The following is a 17,194-nucleotide window of genomic DNA, read 5'->3' as shown; positions in this document are numbered from 1 at the left end:
CATGTAATCAGCGAATACACAGACACCTTATTTCCATGACTGCAATTTTCCTTGACATTGCATTTCCACCTACTGACTGCATCAATTCATCCAGACTTCACTTAGCCACGTCCTGTAATGCACTTATCCATGAGTCACATGCATTATTACTTGGCACAAAATCAGTGCTCGGACAAATACAGGCTTATATTTAGCAGACATCTCATACAATCAGTGCCTAACGAGGGTCACTGACCCCCTGTCCATGTAATTGCGTAATTGCATGCATGAAAAACATGATGGGGGGGGGGAAGATCCTGGACCCACACTTTCATTTTGAGAGGTTTGATTGAAAAAAAAAAAAGAATCACCACTCAAATTGTGGCAGTGTTTTAACATGATGGATTTGGCTTTTATAAGAGAGAGAGAGAGAGAGAGAGAGAGAAAGATGGCAAGAATATTGCACATGTGCGAAAGACAGTGGTCAGAGGGATCACTCTAGCAGGACAGTCATAAAAGTCTGTGGAAAAGCATGTGTCTAAAATTATAGAGCCCAATTCAGATAAAAGACATGTGACTTGAACGTATTTCCTTTATCCAAAGAGACACGAATCCAAATCCAGTCCAAGCTGATTGGTTCAAGATATTTTTACAGCTGTTCTAGTGAGCAAATATGAAGGATCTTGAATTCTGGGTAAAATGTTCTATCACTGTTGGAGTTTCGAGACGTTTCGCTGCTGCACACACACATACACCATGTATCCTGTGTGTAAATTTTCTGCTGAGATAAAAACCGTCCCGCATTTTACAATTCCGGAGATTGCTGAAGCAAGCGAGCGCCAATATCACGTGATCACCATGGGATGTGTTTGAACCAAACTACTTTTAAGCTAGGGTGACCAGATTTCCCTAGTCTGAAACCGGGACACTTTTGCGCGCGACCATGCTCGTGCACGCACACCTTTTTTTTTACGTAAACGTGACACTCAGAGAGGTGCTCTTATCATTTTGTTGAAGCTCACATTTATCAACATCTCACATGAAATAAAACAAACAGGCATTTTGTTATCTAGTAGCATAGTGGTACACAGATCAGTTAAATTATGGTCAGACAACAGATTTTGTAATGGCTGAGAATAGGCCAGGCTATGTCCATAGGCCACATTTACACTGATTTATTTCACCTGTTTGTGAGAACACCAAGAAGAATGCATATGCACATGTAGGCTATATCTCTAAAATTGTATGCACTATAGCATGAACTTAAAAAGTAGATCTGTGACCTCAACATAGCCTAGGTCAGAATCAACCTTACTAACCATTCCCCACAACTGAATGAATAAAGCAAGAAGATGTGGACAAAAGTGAACACTTTAATGGAAGGTGCAACAAGCTGTTCAACACAGCAATATGGCCAAACTGTCAGAATGGTATGTTAAACAGAAACAAAAAAGAGACAAGTGATTTGAGAATATATACTCAAACAAAACAGCAATAAAGGAGGAGAGGGGCGACAGCCCGAGGATAGCCCCCACAGGAGCGCACATCATTTGCAACATAGGTGGGGTTTACATTAGACCGTATCAGCGGATCATCAGATTAACGTTTTAAAAACGATTCGCGTGCACACAGCAACGCCAATACACGGATACGCTCGGCTCCGCAGGCATCCTGCGCTCCAAATCACTCCGCCCTGAACAGCGAGTGCCCTCTGGAGGGTGCGCATTCCGGCCCTGCGCAGCTCACAGAGCGCGCGAGTGAAGTGCACGAGCAGTAATTCGGGACTGAGCCGCTGTGTGTGTGATCTCAGTGCATGTCGGGCATGCGCGTCACTTACCACTTGCAAGTGGAAGGATGGCAAGCCTAAAGACAATCATAACTACACAATGGGCAGTATTTGCATCAGTATTTTCATACTTTTATACTCTTTAATGAAAGGTGATACAAGGCGGAAGTCCGCGCCGTTTTTCAGCAGTCGCGTCACATGACCAACGCCAGCGAATCAGGAAGGTGGATGTCACAGTGACGTTGTCCAATGACGACACCAGCTAGAGCTCAGCACAGCGTATCCGCGTATTCTCAATGTTTACACAGCACCGGAGCTGACACGATCTGGATTGAATACGTGGACCCTGGCGGATTCCCGTTTCCCGGCGTTTCCAGGCGGTTTAATATAAACGGACAGTGCATCCGCGAAGAAAACGAGACAGATACGGTCTAATGTAAACTTGGCCATAGGCTACCCAACTCAGTACAAGAACAAAGCACAGGAACAAAGCTAAGGCGACTGTCAATCCACCCACCTTAAACAAAATGCATTATCCCTGCCTCAACCCACCGCTTGTGTTTAGCCGTTTTAATGTGATCCTGTATATCGGCGTTACCACCGTGGGCTACGGAGAAGGAACACTTACAGTGTGTGCAGTAGGCTTTGTGCCATTGTCCTGCGCCTCTCGGAGGAAGGGGTAGGTGCCCTGTAAATCTTTGGAAAAGGTACATTTTCTTTTCGGCATAATTGCTGCGGCATTACTGCTGCTAGCTGCTAGACAAAGAACATTCGCGCCAGTTAATGTTTATTTTATTGTTGCATAGCAACACGTTCTGTTGTCTGGAATAATGTGGCTAAATAAACACCCATGCCACAGGGCCAGGGGGCAGTAACCAGGAAAGTTTGCGATTCCTGTCAATTCATCAAAATAGTAAATGCAGACTCCGCTAATGATTCCCACGCTGCTCAGTCGCAAACGCCGCGAGTGGCGAAAACCGGGACATATCCGTGTCCCGACAGACTTTTGTTGGGACTCGGGACACACAACCCCAAATCGGGACTGTCGGGACGTCTGGTCACCCTATTTTAAGCAAAACAAGTCGGCGTGGGCGAACATGGCGGACTCGGCTCTCCCTCCAGCAGAAAAGGAAAGCCTGCCTAGTGAGTGCAGCTGCAAGATAGAGCAAGGTTAGATCACATGTCATTTTTCTAGAAAGATAACTAACTCATTCTAGCTAGCGCTTAGCTATCTTAGCCTTAGAACCCATGGACTCGACTCCACGGTAGCGAGTATGGAGTTACACACCTAATGTTTTGATCTTAAAGAGAAAGAAACGAGAACACAAAAGCAGGAACAGAGAAAAGATACAAATATCTGTCTTTTGTTTCACGGATCTATTCACAGATATCAACCACAAATTACATCCCTGCGACTCAAAACTCTCCGAGGTCGATGAAGAGTCACAATGTTTTTGGCACATTGCCATCTTGGTGTGACACAGTTCCATAGTTATGCTAATTAGTTAAAGCTCCTCCCTTGCGTTTGGCTGCTTCCTGTTTCCGTCAGGCCGTATGGTTTACCTCAAGAGGGAGGAAAATACTCCCAAAACGGAGAAAAGCGACCCTCAGGGCATCAAAATGATCACATCCCCTTCATCTGCATGATATTGTTCTTGCGAGACAGAGGAAAATGTCATGGACAACTGCTGTCAACTTGATGGTTTAAAATGTTTAATTGTTGGTGTTGTTTTAAATCCAGCTAGTTTATTTTCTGGCTAATAATTACAGTGGTGTAGATTTGGTGCTAGCTTTAGCTTTGTCTCTACATTACTATGAATATCTTTGGACATAGGAAGCAATTTCTAAGGTAATGAAGAAGAAGAAGCTTGTCTGTCATTATAACATGTATAACGAAGTTTCGTAGCGGATAGCGTCGAACCTCTGCGTATACACAAGCCACCATCTTGTTAAAGGAGACATGACCTGTTTTAAGATGAGCTAATATGCCAAAATTGGCAACTTCATCAAAAAAACTACAAAGAACAATGTATAGATTTAGTACAATATATACTGTAGATATAAAATTATGCTATTTAATTAAAAAAAATAGAAAAATCCTTTATAAAATCCTTTAAAAATCCTTTTTTTTTCATTTCCGTTTCCGGTTGAGAGTACGTCGTGCGCGTTCTGGCTGCCGCTTCTCACCAGAGCTTTTTTTTTTTTTAATTTCTTTTTCTTTTTATTTATTTATTTATTTATTTTCTGTGTGTTTGTGTAGTTTGATGTTTGTTTGAGTGTTTTGTCCGCCGGTTGTGGTGTAGCTCCGGACCCAGTTTTGGGCGCCGGTTCCCTCCAGGCCTTGGTTCGCCGTGGGCGATGCCTGTGCTCCCAGTTATGGACTGCAGTGAGCCTGTTGCTCATTTTACATTATGGTTGTCCAGCGCTCTGTCCTTTAGTGCTTGGTGTGATGTTCCGAGCGATGTTGCTCGGTGGTGTCGCAACGGCTGTGCAGGCGGTTTGGGACACACCAGCGCTCTGCGTGGCGGTGCTTCTGTGCTCGCTTTGTGGATCCATGGCGTGGTGTTTGAGCGATGTTACTGGCGGCGTCACGGCGGCGGTGCTGGAGATGTGGGACTTGTTTTCGTGCGCCTTTTGGTGGGACTGTGGCTGCTACACCACGGGAATTACATCCTGACCCCTACTTGGTGGACTTTTTACTTTTTATTAATTTATTTATTTTTTCCCTTGTCTATAATTGTAAAGCGTCCTTGGGTTTCTTGAAAGGTGCTATATAAATCTAACTTATTATTATTATTATTATTATTATTATTATTTATAAACGTTCATGTGTAAATGTATTACTGCTAGAAATCAGTTTCTAGCATGTCTATCTGCACAGGTCCAAATTTAAATAATCCAAATTCTTTACTCAAGTAAAAGTTGAATTAATAATCAAAATTAAATTTGGTTAATGTTCCTAACTCAAGCTAACTCATGAAACTAAAAGTAAAAAGATTCACAAAGTGTGAGAAAAATGTTAGCTAAGGCTAACTAGCAACAGCACTCACATGCTAGCTAGCATGCTAACAACTCTAGCCTAATGCTAACAGCTCTCTAATGAATACAGCGTGTACATAGCAGCAAATAGATCACAGTGATGTGTGTTAGGTCTCATTTCCGCTGTTACGTGTTAACCCTTGGAGGTCTGGAGCTATTTTTGTCTCTTTTTTTGTTTGCATTTGATTTTGTTTTTGTGTAACATCTTTAAAAATGTGTACCATGTGGAACTTCGATACTGCTCTACTGTTTACCACATGTTTTTACTCTGACTCATGTGTGTGTCTGTTCTCTCTGGTTGGTTTGACTCATCCAATTCAACCTGTAGATCTGAATGTGCGATTCTAAAAAAAAACAAACAAAAAAAAAACCACACAACAATTGTTTGTGTATATGATGAATGCAATATTCCAGTAAACACAGTGACGGCCCTGTGCAGTTCGGCGATCAAAATAAATGAGATTATTTTTATATCGACTTTGACTATAATTCCATTTCTATTTGATCTACTAACACAAGCCAAAGCACACTCAGGTTTAAATCCAGCACTTTCCACACACCGGCGGTATCACTGAGAACAATGTTAATTTTTTTAGCTTTAGGGGTGGCACGGTGGTGTAGTGGTTAGCGCTGTCGCCTCACAGCAAGAAGGTCCGGGTTTGAGCCCCATGGCTGGCGAGGGCCTTTCTGTGCAGAGTTTGCATGTTCTCCCCGTGTCCGCGTGGGTTTCCTCCGGGTGCTCCGGTTTCCCCCACAGTCCAAAGACATGCAGGTTAGGTTAACTGGTGACTCTAAATTGAGCGTAGGTGTGAATGTGAGTGTGAATGGTTGTCTGTGTCTATGTGTCAGCCCTGTGATGACCTGGCGACTTGTCCAGGGTGTACCCCGCCTTTCGCCCGTAGTCAGCTGGGATAGGCTCCAGCTTGCCTGCGACCCTGTAGAACAGGATAAAGCGGCTACAGATAATGAGATGAGATGTTAGCTTTAGCACATTAACATGCAAGCTGTTAGCATGCTAATCCATCCATTATCCGTAACCGCTTATCCTGTGCAGGGTCATGAGTGAGCTAGACCCCTTAACAGCTGACTATAGGCGAGAGCTGGGGTACACCCTGGACAAGTCACCAGATCATCACAGGACTGACACATCGAGACACACAACCACTCACACTCACATCTGCCAATATCCCTTTGTCAAATCCAGTGTCGAATAAAAGCAAGCCGCACCTAACCAATCAAGCAGTTCATCAACGCGGGGCATTGGATATGAGTCAAATTTAGACATGGCGTTGACTTTTCTATAGTCCACATAGAACTGGACCGACCCCTCGGCCTTGGGAACCAAGACCACCGGGCTGCTCCAGTCACTGTGCGACTCCTTAATTACTCCTATTTTAAGCATAGCCTGAAGTTCGTCCCGAACCACATTTTTCGTGTGTTCAGGGAGCCGATATGGGTGGCTGCGCACCACCACCCCTGGAGGAGTCTCAATGTGGTGTTCTATGACGTTAGTGTGACCAGGGAGGGGTGAGAACACATCAGAGAATTCCTCCTGCAACCTAATTACCTGTGCTCTCTGGGATGGTGAGAGGTGGTCTCCACAGGGGACTGGGGTGAATTGGGCCACACTTTTTGGACTTACCTCTGGTCCCAGCTCCACCCTCTCCGAAACTACCATTGCCAGAGCCACAGGAACCTCCTCTCTCCACGGTTTCAGGAGATTGAGGTGGTAAATTTGAAATGTGTCGCCTCTATCTGGCCATTTGATCTCATAGTCGACCTCCCCAATTCGCCATGTGACCTCAAAGGGCCCTTGCCACTTGGTGACCAATTTTGAACTTGAGGTGGGCAGTAAAATGAGGACTTTATCTTCCGGTGCAAATTCCCTTAGCTGTGCCCCTCTGTTGTACCAGCCACCAATTATCCTAACCTGCATGTCTTTGGACTGTGAGGGAAACCAGAGCACCCAGAAGAAACCCATACAGACACGGGGAGAACATGCAAACTCCACATAGAAAGGCCCCCGTTGGTCACTGGGCTCAAACCCAGAACTTCTTGCTGTGAGGCAACAGTGCTAACCACTACACTACCATGCTGCCTTGTTAGAATGTTAACCATTTGCTTATTAGCATGCTAGCAGTTAGCATGTTAATCATAGCATGCTAGTATATTAGCCTTAACATGCTAATATGTTAACTTGGCATGCTATTTTGTTAATGGCTAACATGCTAACACGTTGAGGCTAACATGCTAACAGTTATCATGTTAGCATGTTAGCCATAGCATGTTAGCCAGCAATCTGTTAGCATGCTTGCTGTTAACATGTTAAACTTAGCATTTTAACAAGTTAACCTGTACATGTTAACATGCTAACTGTTGGCATGTTAATATGCTAGCTGTTAGCATGCTAGCAATTAGCATGCTAACAGTTAACATGTTAGCTATTAGCATGTTATCATGGTAGCTATTAGCATGTTAACTGTATCATGTAAGCATGCTAACTGTTAGCATGTTAGCACGCTCGATGGTAATGGTTTGCCGTATCTGCACAATCATCCTACAAGCTGAGCCATTTAAGAGATTTTAGAGCGTGTGGTCCTGTGTCTGATCCAGTTATGGTTAGTGGCCCACTGCAGCAGCTCAGAAAGCACACTTTGCATTTTCTCTTCAGAAATGCAGTCTAGTTTTTTGTGATAGTCATTAAAAAAATTGTGCAGTTCATGCTGGGTTTACACTAAACTATTTTTCAAGTGAATATAATTATGAGAGTTTTGCTCTCATTGAGTTGTGATGTGCTCCAGTCATCTCGATTGTCTGGTGTAAGATGATCAGGATAGCTGTCTCATGTCACTCTTGGCGTTCTGATGAAATCGACCGTGTTTAATATTATCTTTAGTCTTTAGTGGCTCATGCAAATAGTGACATTGTACAGAGATGATCACTCAAAAAGGTGTCTGGTGTTTAGATGTGAGAGTGTGTCAGACTTTAGTGTTTTCAGAGTCTTTTCATCGCGAAGTCTTCTGTTGTATGGTTAGCATGATGGCTGAAACATACCCCAACGCAGTGGGTGTTCAATCCCCTCCACAGAGGGCTGGTGTAGCTGCGACAGAGTTCATTCCATCTGACCAGGAGTCACACGTTATTCCACTTGTTTAATCAGTTCAGCTCCTCCAATCAGCTCTCAATCGTGTCTCCCATTTGGCTGGAATGAATGCCTGCAGCCACACTGGTCCTCTGTGGAGGAGATTGAAGCCCCTGCCCTGATGTGTCCACATAAACACACACTCTTCAAGTGACACAAAATAGATTTCACGTGTTGGTGGGTTCACGAATGTCCATCCATTCGATTATCCATAACTGCTTATCCTGTACAGGGTCGCAGGCAAGCTAGAGCCTATCCCAGCTGACTATGGGCGAGAGGTGGGGTACACCCTGGACAAGCCACCAGATCATCGCAGGGCTGACACAGAGACAAACAACCATTCACACTCACACCTATGGTCAATTTGGAGCCACCAATTAGCCTAACCTGCATGTCTTTGGGGGAAACCGGAGCACCCATGCAGACACGAGGAGAACAAGCAAACTCCACACAGAAAGGCCCCCATTGGCCACTGGACTCAAACCCAGAACCTTCTTACTGTGAGGCAACAGTGCTAACCACTACACCATTGTATCGCCCATTCAAGAATGTGTCATGGCAAAATTATAACACAAAGTGTGTTCTGAGCATTGCAGAAAGGGGGCACTATAGTCAGCTCAGGGCAGAAGCTAGTTTCTCTGCGTCAATGGTCAGAACTGGTTCCTTCATGTAAACATATACACAGTACATGATGGAACAGTGATTGAAAACACCCAGTGAGAAACTGTGATCTGTTCCTTCTGACTCTCAAACTCGGAATCGGCTTTGGGACAGATTTTCCAAGCCTAAAAAAGGTGGAAGGATGTCTATAGCGCAGATGCTGCGAGTTGCTAAAGCTACTCCTGCTATTCTGTATGGTTCTTTGGCTTTATAACACCCAGTCCAGCTTTCACAATTCTGGAAACGTCTCAAAGACTGTTTGTGAGCACTAAGCTTCATAACACCACGGTAATGCACAAGCGCGTGCTGAGGATGTACAGACGGAACATGTGTGACAATGTTCTGGACCATGTTAGTCCAAAATTCAGTCCAAAATCACTTGGGCGTGGTCGTGAACCTGTGTGAAGCTGTCTGATGCTCAGATGTCACCTGACACACTACAGGGATGTCTCAGCTATTAAAAAAGTCATGAATGTTGTCAAATTTATCGAATGTTTTCTCATGATCAGATTATAGTAAAACAAATATAAGATCAGTAATACTATTTCTAAGTACTTTTACTAATTTAAAGCTTTATTTTCTGATTCTACTGGCTGAAAATGTTGCTTTATTTTCTCGAAATAAATGCTAAACTAACAATACTGTAGAACTCTAGAAAGGCTATTTCAAGCTTGAAATTAGTTGAAAACAATTTGAGAAACAGGTTGAACAATCTTATATTTGGTTTATTGTAATTGTAGACGAATTTGACGACATTAAACACAATTTCGCTTGCTTACACTTCAGTCTCACATAGCCACAATAACTTCATGGTAGATGATTTTGAATCTTCCAGGGGTCAGCTGTCACACGTTTGGGCCCTTCTATCAGAATACATGAGAGCCAGGAGCTACAGTGGGGCAAAAAAGTATTTAGTCAGCCATCAATTCTGCAAGTTCTCCCACTTAAAAAGATGAGAGATACCTCAACTATGAGAGACAGAATGGGGGGAAAGAATCCAGGAAATCACATTATAGGATTTTTAATGAATTAATTGGTAAATTCCTCGGTAAAATAAGTATTTGGTCACCTACAAACAAGCAAGATTTCTGGCTCTCACAGACCTGTAACAACTTCTTTAAAAGGCTCCTCTGTCCTCCACTCATTACCTGTATTAATGGCACCTGTTTGAACTCGTTGTCAGTATAAAAGACACCTGTCCACAACCTCAAACAGTCACACTCCAAACTCCACTATGGCCAAGACCAAAGAGCTGTCAAAGGACACCAGAAACAAAATTGTAGACCTGCACCAGGCTGGGAAGACTGAATCTGCAATAGGTAAGCAGCTTGGTGTGAAGAAATCAACTGTTGGAGCAATTATTAGAAAATGGAAGACATACAAGACCACTGATAATCTCCCTCGATCTGGGGCTCCACGCAAGATCTCACCCCGTGGGGTCAAAATGATCACAATTACAGTGAGCAAAAATCCCAGAACCACACGGGGGGACCTAGTGAATGACCTGCAGAGAGCTGGGACCAAAGTAACAAAGGCTACCATCAGTAACACACTACGCTGCCAGGGACTCAAATCCTGCAGTGCCAGACGTGTCCCCCTGCTTAAGCCAGTACATGTCCAGGCCCGTCTGAAGTTTGCTAGAGAGCATTTGGATGATCCAGAAGAGGATTGGGAGAATGTCATATGGTCAGATGAAACCAAAATAGAACTTTTTGGTAAAAACTCAACTTGTCGTGTTTGGAGGAGAAAGAATGCTGAGTTGCATCCAAAGAACACCATACCTACTGTGAAGCATGGGGGCGGAAACATCATGCTTTGGGGCTGTTTTTCTGCAAAGGGACCAGGACGACTGATCCGTGTAAAGGAAAGAATGAATGGGGCCATGTATCGTGAGATTTTGAGTGAAAACCTCCTTCCATCAGCAAGGGCATTGAAGATGAAACATGGCTGGGTCTTTCAGCATGACAATGATCCCAAACACACCGCCCGGGCAACGAAGGAGTGGCTTCGTAAGAAGCATTTCAAGGTCCTGGAGTGGCCTAGCCAGTCTCCAGATCTCAACCCCATAGAAAATCTTTGGAGGGAGTTGAAAGTCCGTGTTGCCCAGCGACAGCCCCAAAACATCACTGCTCTAGAGGAGATCTGCATGGAGGAATGGGCCAAAATACCAGCAACAGTGTGTGAAAACCTTGTGAAGACTTACAGAAAACGTTTGACCTCTGTCATTGCCAACAAAGGGTATATAACAAAGTATTGAGATGAACTTTTGTTATTGACCAAATACTTATTTTCCACCATAATTTGCAAATAAATTCTTTAAAAATCAGACAATGTGATTTTCTGGATTTTTTTTTTCTCATTTTGTCTCTCATAGTTGAGGTATACCTATGATGAAAATTACAGGCCTCTCATCTTTTTAAGTGGGAGAACTTGCACAATTGTTGACTGACTAAATACTTTTTTGCCCCACTGTACCTCGACAATCAGGAGGGTGTGGCTTCCATCCCTGGAATGTTTCATCATGTTCAAAATTGCTGTGGGTCAAGCACTGGATGAATTTATCCATCGCAACCATGAAGGCATCCTTGAGGCATATGTGAGGCTTACTTGGGCTACCAGGGGTTACTGTAGCATTCTGTCACAACCATCGAGCTCAAAATGTTCACAGAACAACATGCCGTGAAAACCGTACATGCTGCCATCAGTGCCAGAAGGCCATACATGACTATATGTCGCTGGCACCATTGGTTTTACCAGAGTCTTCCGTCACTACTGTTGCAGCTACTGTGGCTTCATTTGCATATTTACTCCACCCAAATTTTTCAGTTATTTTTACTCCACCCAAATTTTACAGTTCTTACAGATCAACCGGCTATGTATGAGCTTAGCGCAAGATGTTGTGTTTGTAGCGTGGCACTACAAATATATGGTTATTAACAAATGTAACAATGTGTGGAAATGTCATGAGGAGAAGTTACTGCTTTTTCTTTTGAAATGCAGTGAGTAAAAGTCTAAAATATTTGGTGAAAAAAAACAAAGTGTAGATACTTTAAAAAAAAACTGATTTACATTCTTAGTTACTTTGAGTCTCTGCATATTTCAAAGTCTAATCTGTTGTATGATGATAAATCATGATACAACTTTATGACGATTCGAATCAAACACAAAAAATGAATGGTGATTATCAGGCTGCGTAATCTAGTAGTTTTTCTGAACTGTAATGGTGTTGATTAGACAGCAGAGGGCACAGTAACATACAGTAACAATTGGGAATACACATAACTTCACTATAGGCGGAAGTAACACAGTTCTAATGCTGAAAACACACACACAAAAACCCAGATCTAAAACGTGAAAGAGCTGCTGTGTGATTGTGTACAAACAGATTTAACAGGAAATCGTCGCTCTCTTTTTACAGACTGCTGAAAGATAGAGAAAAGAGAAGCAAATGAATGGAATATAAATGTTCATAAAAGTTTATATTTTACTCCAACATTTACAAATGTGGTTATTCAGAAAATGAAACGAAAGTTATTCATCTCATCTCATTATCTCTAGCCGCTTTATCCTTCTACAGGGTCGCAGGCAAGCTGGAGCCTATCCCAGCTGACTACGGGCGAAAGGCGGGGTACACCCTGGACAAGTCGCCAGGTCATCACAGGGCTGACACATAGACACAGACAACCATTCACACTCACACCTACGGTCAATTTAGAGTCACCAGTTAATCTAACCTGCATGTCTTTGGACTGTGGGGGAAACCGGAGCACCCGGAGGAAACCCACGCGGACACGGGGAGAACATGCAAACTCCGCACAGAAAGGCCCTCGCCGGCCCCGGGGCTCGAACCCGGACCTTCTTGCTGTGAGGCGACAGCGCTAACCACTACACCACCGTGCCGCCACGAAAGTTATTATTATTATTATTATTATTAATGGTGGTGGTTATTTATCAAATGAATATTTAAATTGATAAAGAATAAGAAAATAAATGAACTAAAGTTATTATCTCATCTCATTATCTGTAGCCGCTTTATCCTGTTCTACAGGGTCGCAGGCAAGCTGGAGCCTATCCCAGCTTACTACGGGCGAAAGGGGCTCGAACCCGGCTCGAACCCGGACCTTCTTGCTGTGAGGCGACAGCGCTAACCACTACACCACCGTGCCGCCCTAAAGTTATTATTATTATTAGTAGTAGTAGTAGTAATATTTATTTAATTTATCAAAAATAATATTTAAATTGATAAAGAATAAAATAAATATGAGCTAAAGTTTTATTATTATTAGTCATAGTAGTAGTAATTTGTTTGTTTGTTTTATTTATTTATCAAATGGAATATTTTAATTGATAAAGAATAAGAAAACAAATGGTAGCTAAAGTTATTATTACTATTATTATTATAATAAATGTTGCATTTTTTGTTTACAAAAAATCATTTATTCTTTTTTATATCATGAATCAAATTGAATCATGAATTGGTTGATTTGTTACATGCCTTATATAATCTCTCTGGAAGATGCCATTAAATGGACCAAAACCCAAGCCGAAGAGGTTAAGCAGCTAAAGGTCAGGCGCTGTCTCTGGATTTGATCCTTAAGCATAAAAAAAAAATGTCCGTTTTTATAATGAAATATATTCCGGCTTCGAGCCTCGTATCTAGAAGGTGTCTTTTTCTGAATGGATTTGCTGACGTGTGGGTCACGGCACTGTCCTGGTGCTATAATCATCCCCGGTGTTCGAATGTTTCAGCAGAATCGATATATGAACACAGCGAACAGGAAGCAAAGTATTTACCAAATGAACAGGGAGCGAGTGCAGGGTCGTCTCCTGCTGAGAGAACGCTGCAACACTTTCCTCGATGGATCACAATGACAAGTGGAGTATTTATCAGCAGTTATAAACCTCAGAGCTGAATGATAAACACTAACGAAGGCGAAAGAAAGCAGAGTGTGCGCCAGTTAGGACTCTTTCGTGAAGAACTGAAAGAACTCCGGCTACGGGGAACCGGTAAGCTGTGTTTATACACAATGGTAACTGTTTCAGCCTTTCAACATGTTGTTTAATTACACGTTTATCCTCAGTGTGCCGGCTGTGTGAAGTGCACAGATATATATTAACGTCATAAAGGTTTCTTATAGAACAACTGGACATTATATTTATAAGTACCTTTATTATTAACCATATTAACCCCTTAAAATCTTTTAATACAAGATATACAGCAGATTTTTTTTTCTGCAGGTATGTTTATTTGATTAGTTTTCTATAACAGCAGCTCTGACAGTAGTGCAGCAGCAAATCACAGGTTTACATTAATGCATTTGTTCTGGTAGGATACGTTATCATTACTATAGTGGCGTGGGCAGTGGACGCTCTACATAAACTTTTTTTTTTAATGAATATTTATTAAAAATTTCTGGAAGGACTCTCCAGTGTCAGCTCTTTGTAACAGTCAGAGGTGAAGCTGTAACTTTCAGTTCCAGAGTAGTTTACGCTTCTTTGCAATTACTTGGTAAGATTTCAAGCTGTGATTTTTAGCTCATCTGGCTGCAGGCCAGGCTGGATTAGCTTATGCGATCACGCATCGTCCATCTGTCTGTCGTCCTCATCCGTCCATAATTTACAAAAATAGCTACTCCTCTTACAGGATTGATCGGATTTCAATCAAACTTACGTACAATGTTCCCCAGGTGGGTGTGTATAAAAGTTGTCAAGATGGTGGAGCAACTTGTCATATTTACGATTTTATAGTCATTCACGCACCACAAGGCGTATAGAGTGGCGCCGATCTCCGTGTCTGTAGCCCTTGGCCTCTCACCCATTACATAGCTAGGATCACAATGGGGGACTAGTCCTCTGGTAACGGTGCGAGTTAGGCGAGCTGGCCTATTGGTTAGCGTGTCTGCCTCTTGTCCAGGAGATCGTGAGTTCTACTTGTGATCGGGTCATACCAAAGACCATCATAAAAATGGCACCTGTCTGGCAAGGCACACTTGAATACAGATGTAAGTGTTGGAGTCAAACTCTTGCACGATTTTATAGGCGTCTGAAATTTTTGGGTGACTCGTCACATTAAACGCTACTTTTCGTAAACTGCTCATATGTTTTCACTGAAACTCACCCAGAAGATTCTAAAGACATATTCCAACAAGAGGTGCCATGGATGAGGCCACATAGGGGTCGCGTGCAATTTCACAAAAATCACTACTCCTCCTATAGGATTGATCAGATTTCAAACTCACACAGTGGCCAGTATGAGCTCCAGCCTCACTGAGGCTTTTTTTTTTTTTTTTTTAAATCTCATTAACTTCAAGAAGCTGGTTAGGGAATGACTGTTTATAGCCGCGAGAACATAAGTGTTACGCCATCTTCATCATCGTGTAGCTGAGCATCAGAACAGTATGAGATCCACCACATCAGACAGTTTTACTTTCAACATTTCTTTTCTCCACCGCAACCCTGTCACATCATAAACCCCTAAAGTCAGGAGTGATTTCACTCAAATTGCGAAGCTTAATGATCCTGTTTGAAGGGAGTACATTAAGATTTCGACATGGATTTATGGACAGTTTGGGTGAGATGTTGACTTCTGGTACTTATTACTGTTACTATGACTTCACATTGCAGCTCTGTAGTTTGCAAACCCCCCCATAACAAGCTCAGATAGGAAGCACATCATCATCATCATCATCATGGATGACAGGCGGAATCTGTGGTTCGACTTGTGTACATGAAACTAAGGGAAACGATTTGGAGTGAATCCAGCTGTGAATGAGTGAGAGAGTTTAGAAGGGAATCTGATGAATGAGGTAAGCCTGTGCAGAATGGGGTGTGTGGGTGAGTCAGGATCATGTCACATCACATCACAACACAACACAACACAAGTCAGGGGAAAACAATAAATAAATAAATAAATAAATACGGGTGGCACGGTGGTGTAGTGGTTAGCGCTGTCGCCTCACAGCAAGAAGGTCTGGGTTCGAGCCCCGTGGCCGATGAAGGCCTTTCTGTGTGGAGTTTGCATGTTCTCCCCGTGTCCGCGTGGGTTTCCTCCGGGTGCTCCGGTTTCCCCCACAGTCCAAAGACATGCAGGTTAGGTTAACTGGTGACTCTAAATTGAGCGTAGGTGTGAATGTGAGTGTGAATAGCTGTCTGTGTCTATGTGTCAGCCCTGTGATGACCTGGCGACTTGTCCAGGGTGTACCCCGCCTTTCGCCCGTAGTCAGCTGGGATAGGCTCCAGCTTGCCTGCGACCCTGTAGAAGGATAAAGCGGCTAGAGATAATGAGATGAGATGAGATGAGATGAGATAAATAAATACATGCACAAACAAAAGTGAAAAAGGGGCATGCATGCAACAGTGTGTGTGTGTGAGAGAGAGATTATAGTGACGTTGCATTTTCCAGCTTTCTTTAGCACATCTGTGCATGCACTCGAACCCGCAGTGTACATCTGTCTCTGTGCTACAAGTCCCCATCCACCGAGTCTATGCGTCACGAGCGCGCGCTCTGCTTCCTATAGACTTTTAAAAGTCTAACTTTAAAGCGGACAATCACGCGCGTGCACGAGCATCCAGCTGTTGTCATGTCATGTAATATAACATAACGCACATAAAGAAAGATCCATGTGCATCTTATTGGTCATGTGAAGTAAGAAAGCCTTCAAACTTCCTGGCATGCATTTGCAAATCAATAATAATAATAATAATAATAATAATAATAATAATAATAATAATAATAAGACACACTGTATGCACGCGCTGGACCCCTTACTGTAGAAGGAGCGCGCATATGAAGGCAATAAGGCGTCGTAAAGAATGCACGCGCCGCGCTCACCATAGACGGACACAATCCGTACACGACCAGGAGGAAGATGGGAGTCGGGACGCCGAGCAGCGCGCGCATCCTGCTTCCGTGTCGGTCCCTGTTTCTGCTGCGTCTCGTCTCGTCTCGGTCGGTCGTCGGTCGGTGTAGTCGCTGTGTCGCGCGCGCAGGCACCGCACTGAGGGGAGCGGCGGCGGCGGCAGCGTGGCGCGCGCGCTGGGAGATGGATGCGCTCCTGATGAGAGCGACGGCGCTGACCGGACAGGAGGAGGAGGAGGAGGAAGAAGAGGAGGAGGAGGAGGAAGAGGAGGAGGAGGAAGAAGAAGAGGAGGAGGAGGAGGAAGAAGAGGAGGAGGAGGAGTGGATGCACGTGCATTAATTACCGAGTGAGTAGGAAAGATGTGCCGTGGGTGGGTTACCTGCTCCGAGGAGAGGCATGCACATGATCAGCATCCATTTACTGTAATAATCACCTCATTAACCCTCCCAATCAGCAGGCCACGTGACAGAAGTGTGATGCATAAAAGCATCCAGGTGATGTTCATGTCAAACTTCAGAACAATAAACAACTCCAAGTCATCTCAGTGACTTTGACTGTAGCATCTCAACTCATTATCTGTAGCCGCTTTATCCTTCTACAGGGTCGCAGGCGAGCTGGAGCCTATCCCAGCTGACTACGGGCGAAAGGCGGGGTACACCCTGGACAAGTCGCCAGGTCATCACAGGGCTGGCACATAGACACAGACAACCATTCACACTCACGGTCAAT

General features: G+C 43.5%; 1 protein-coding gene across 1 annotated transcript in view; it reads right to left on the bottom strand.

The window, feature by feature from the left end:
* olfm3a (olfactomedin 3a) overlaps positions 1-16,506 on the bottom strand; it is a 119,226-nt gene extending 102,720 nt beyond the window's left edge. The window contains exon 1 of the mRNA XM_060920748.1: positions 16,438-16,506. Coding sequence (XP_060776731.1) covers positions 16,438-16,506 — 69 coding nt within the window. The remainder of the gene's footprint in view (positions 1-16,437) is intronic.
* Positions 16,507-17,194: the final 688 nt, after the last annotated feature.

The sequence above is a fragment of the Neoarius graeffei genome, chromosome 5 (assembly GCF_027579695.1).
Source record: "Neoarius graeffei isolate fNeoGra1 chromosome 5, fNeoGra1.pri, whole genome shotgun sequence".
Classification (NCBI taxonomy): domain Eukaryota; kingdom Metazoa; phylum Chordata; class Actinopteri; order Siluriformes; family Ariidae; genus Neoarius; species Neoarius graeffei.
The sequence above is the reverse complement of the archived record's forward strand: the minus strand, read 5'-3'. Positions and strand labels throughout refer to the sequence as shown.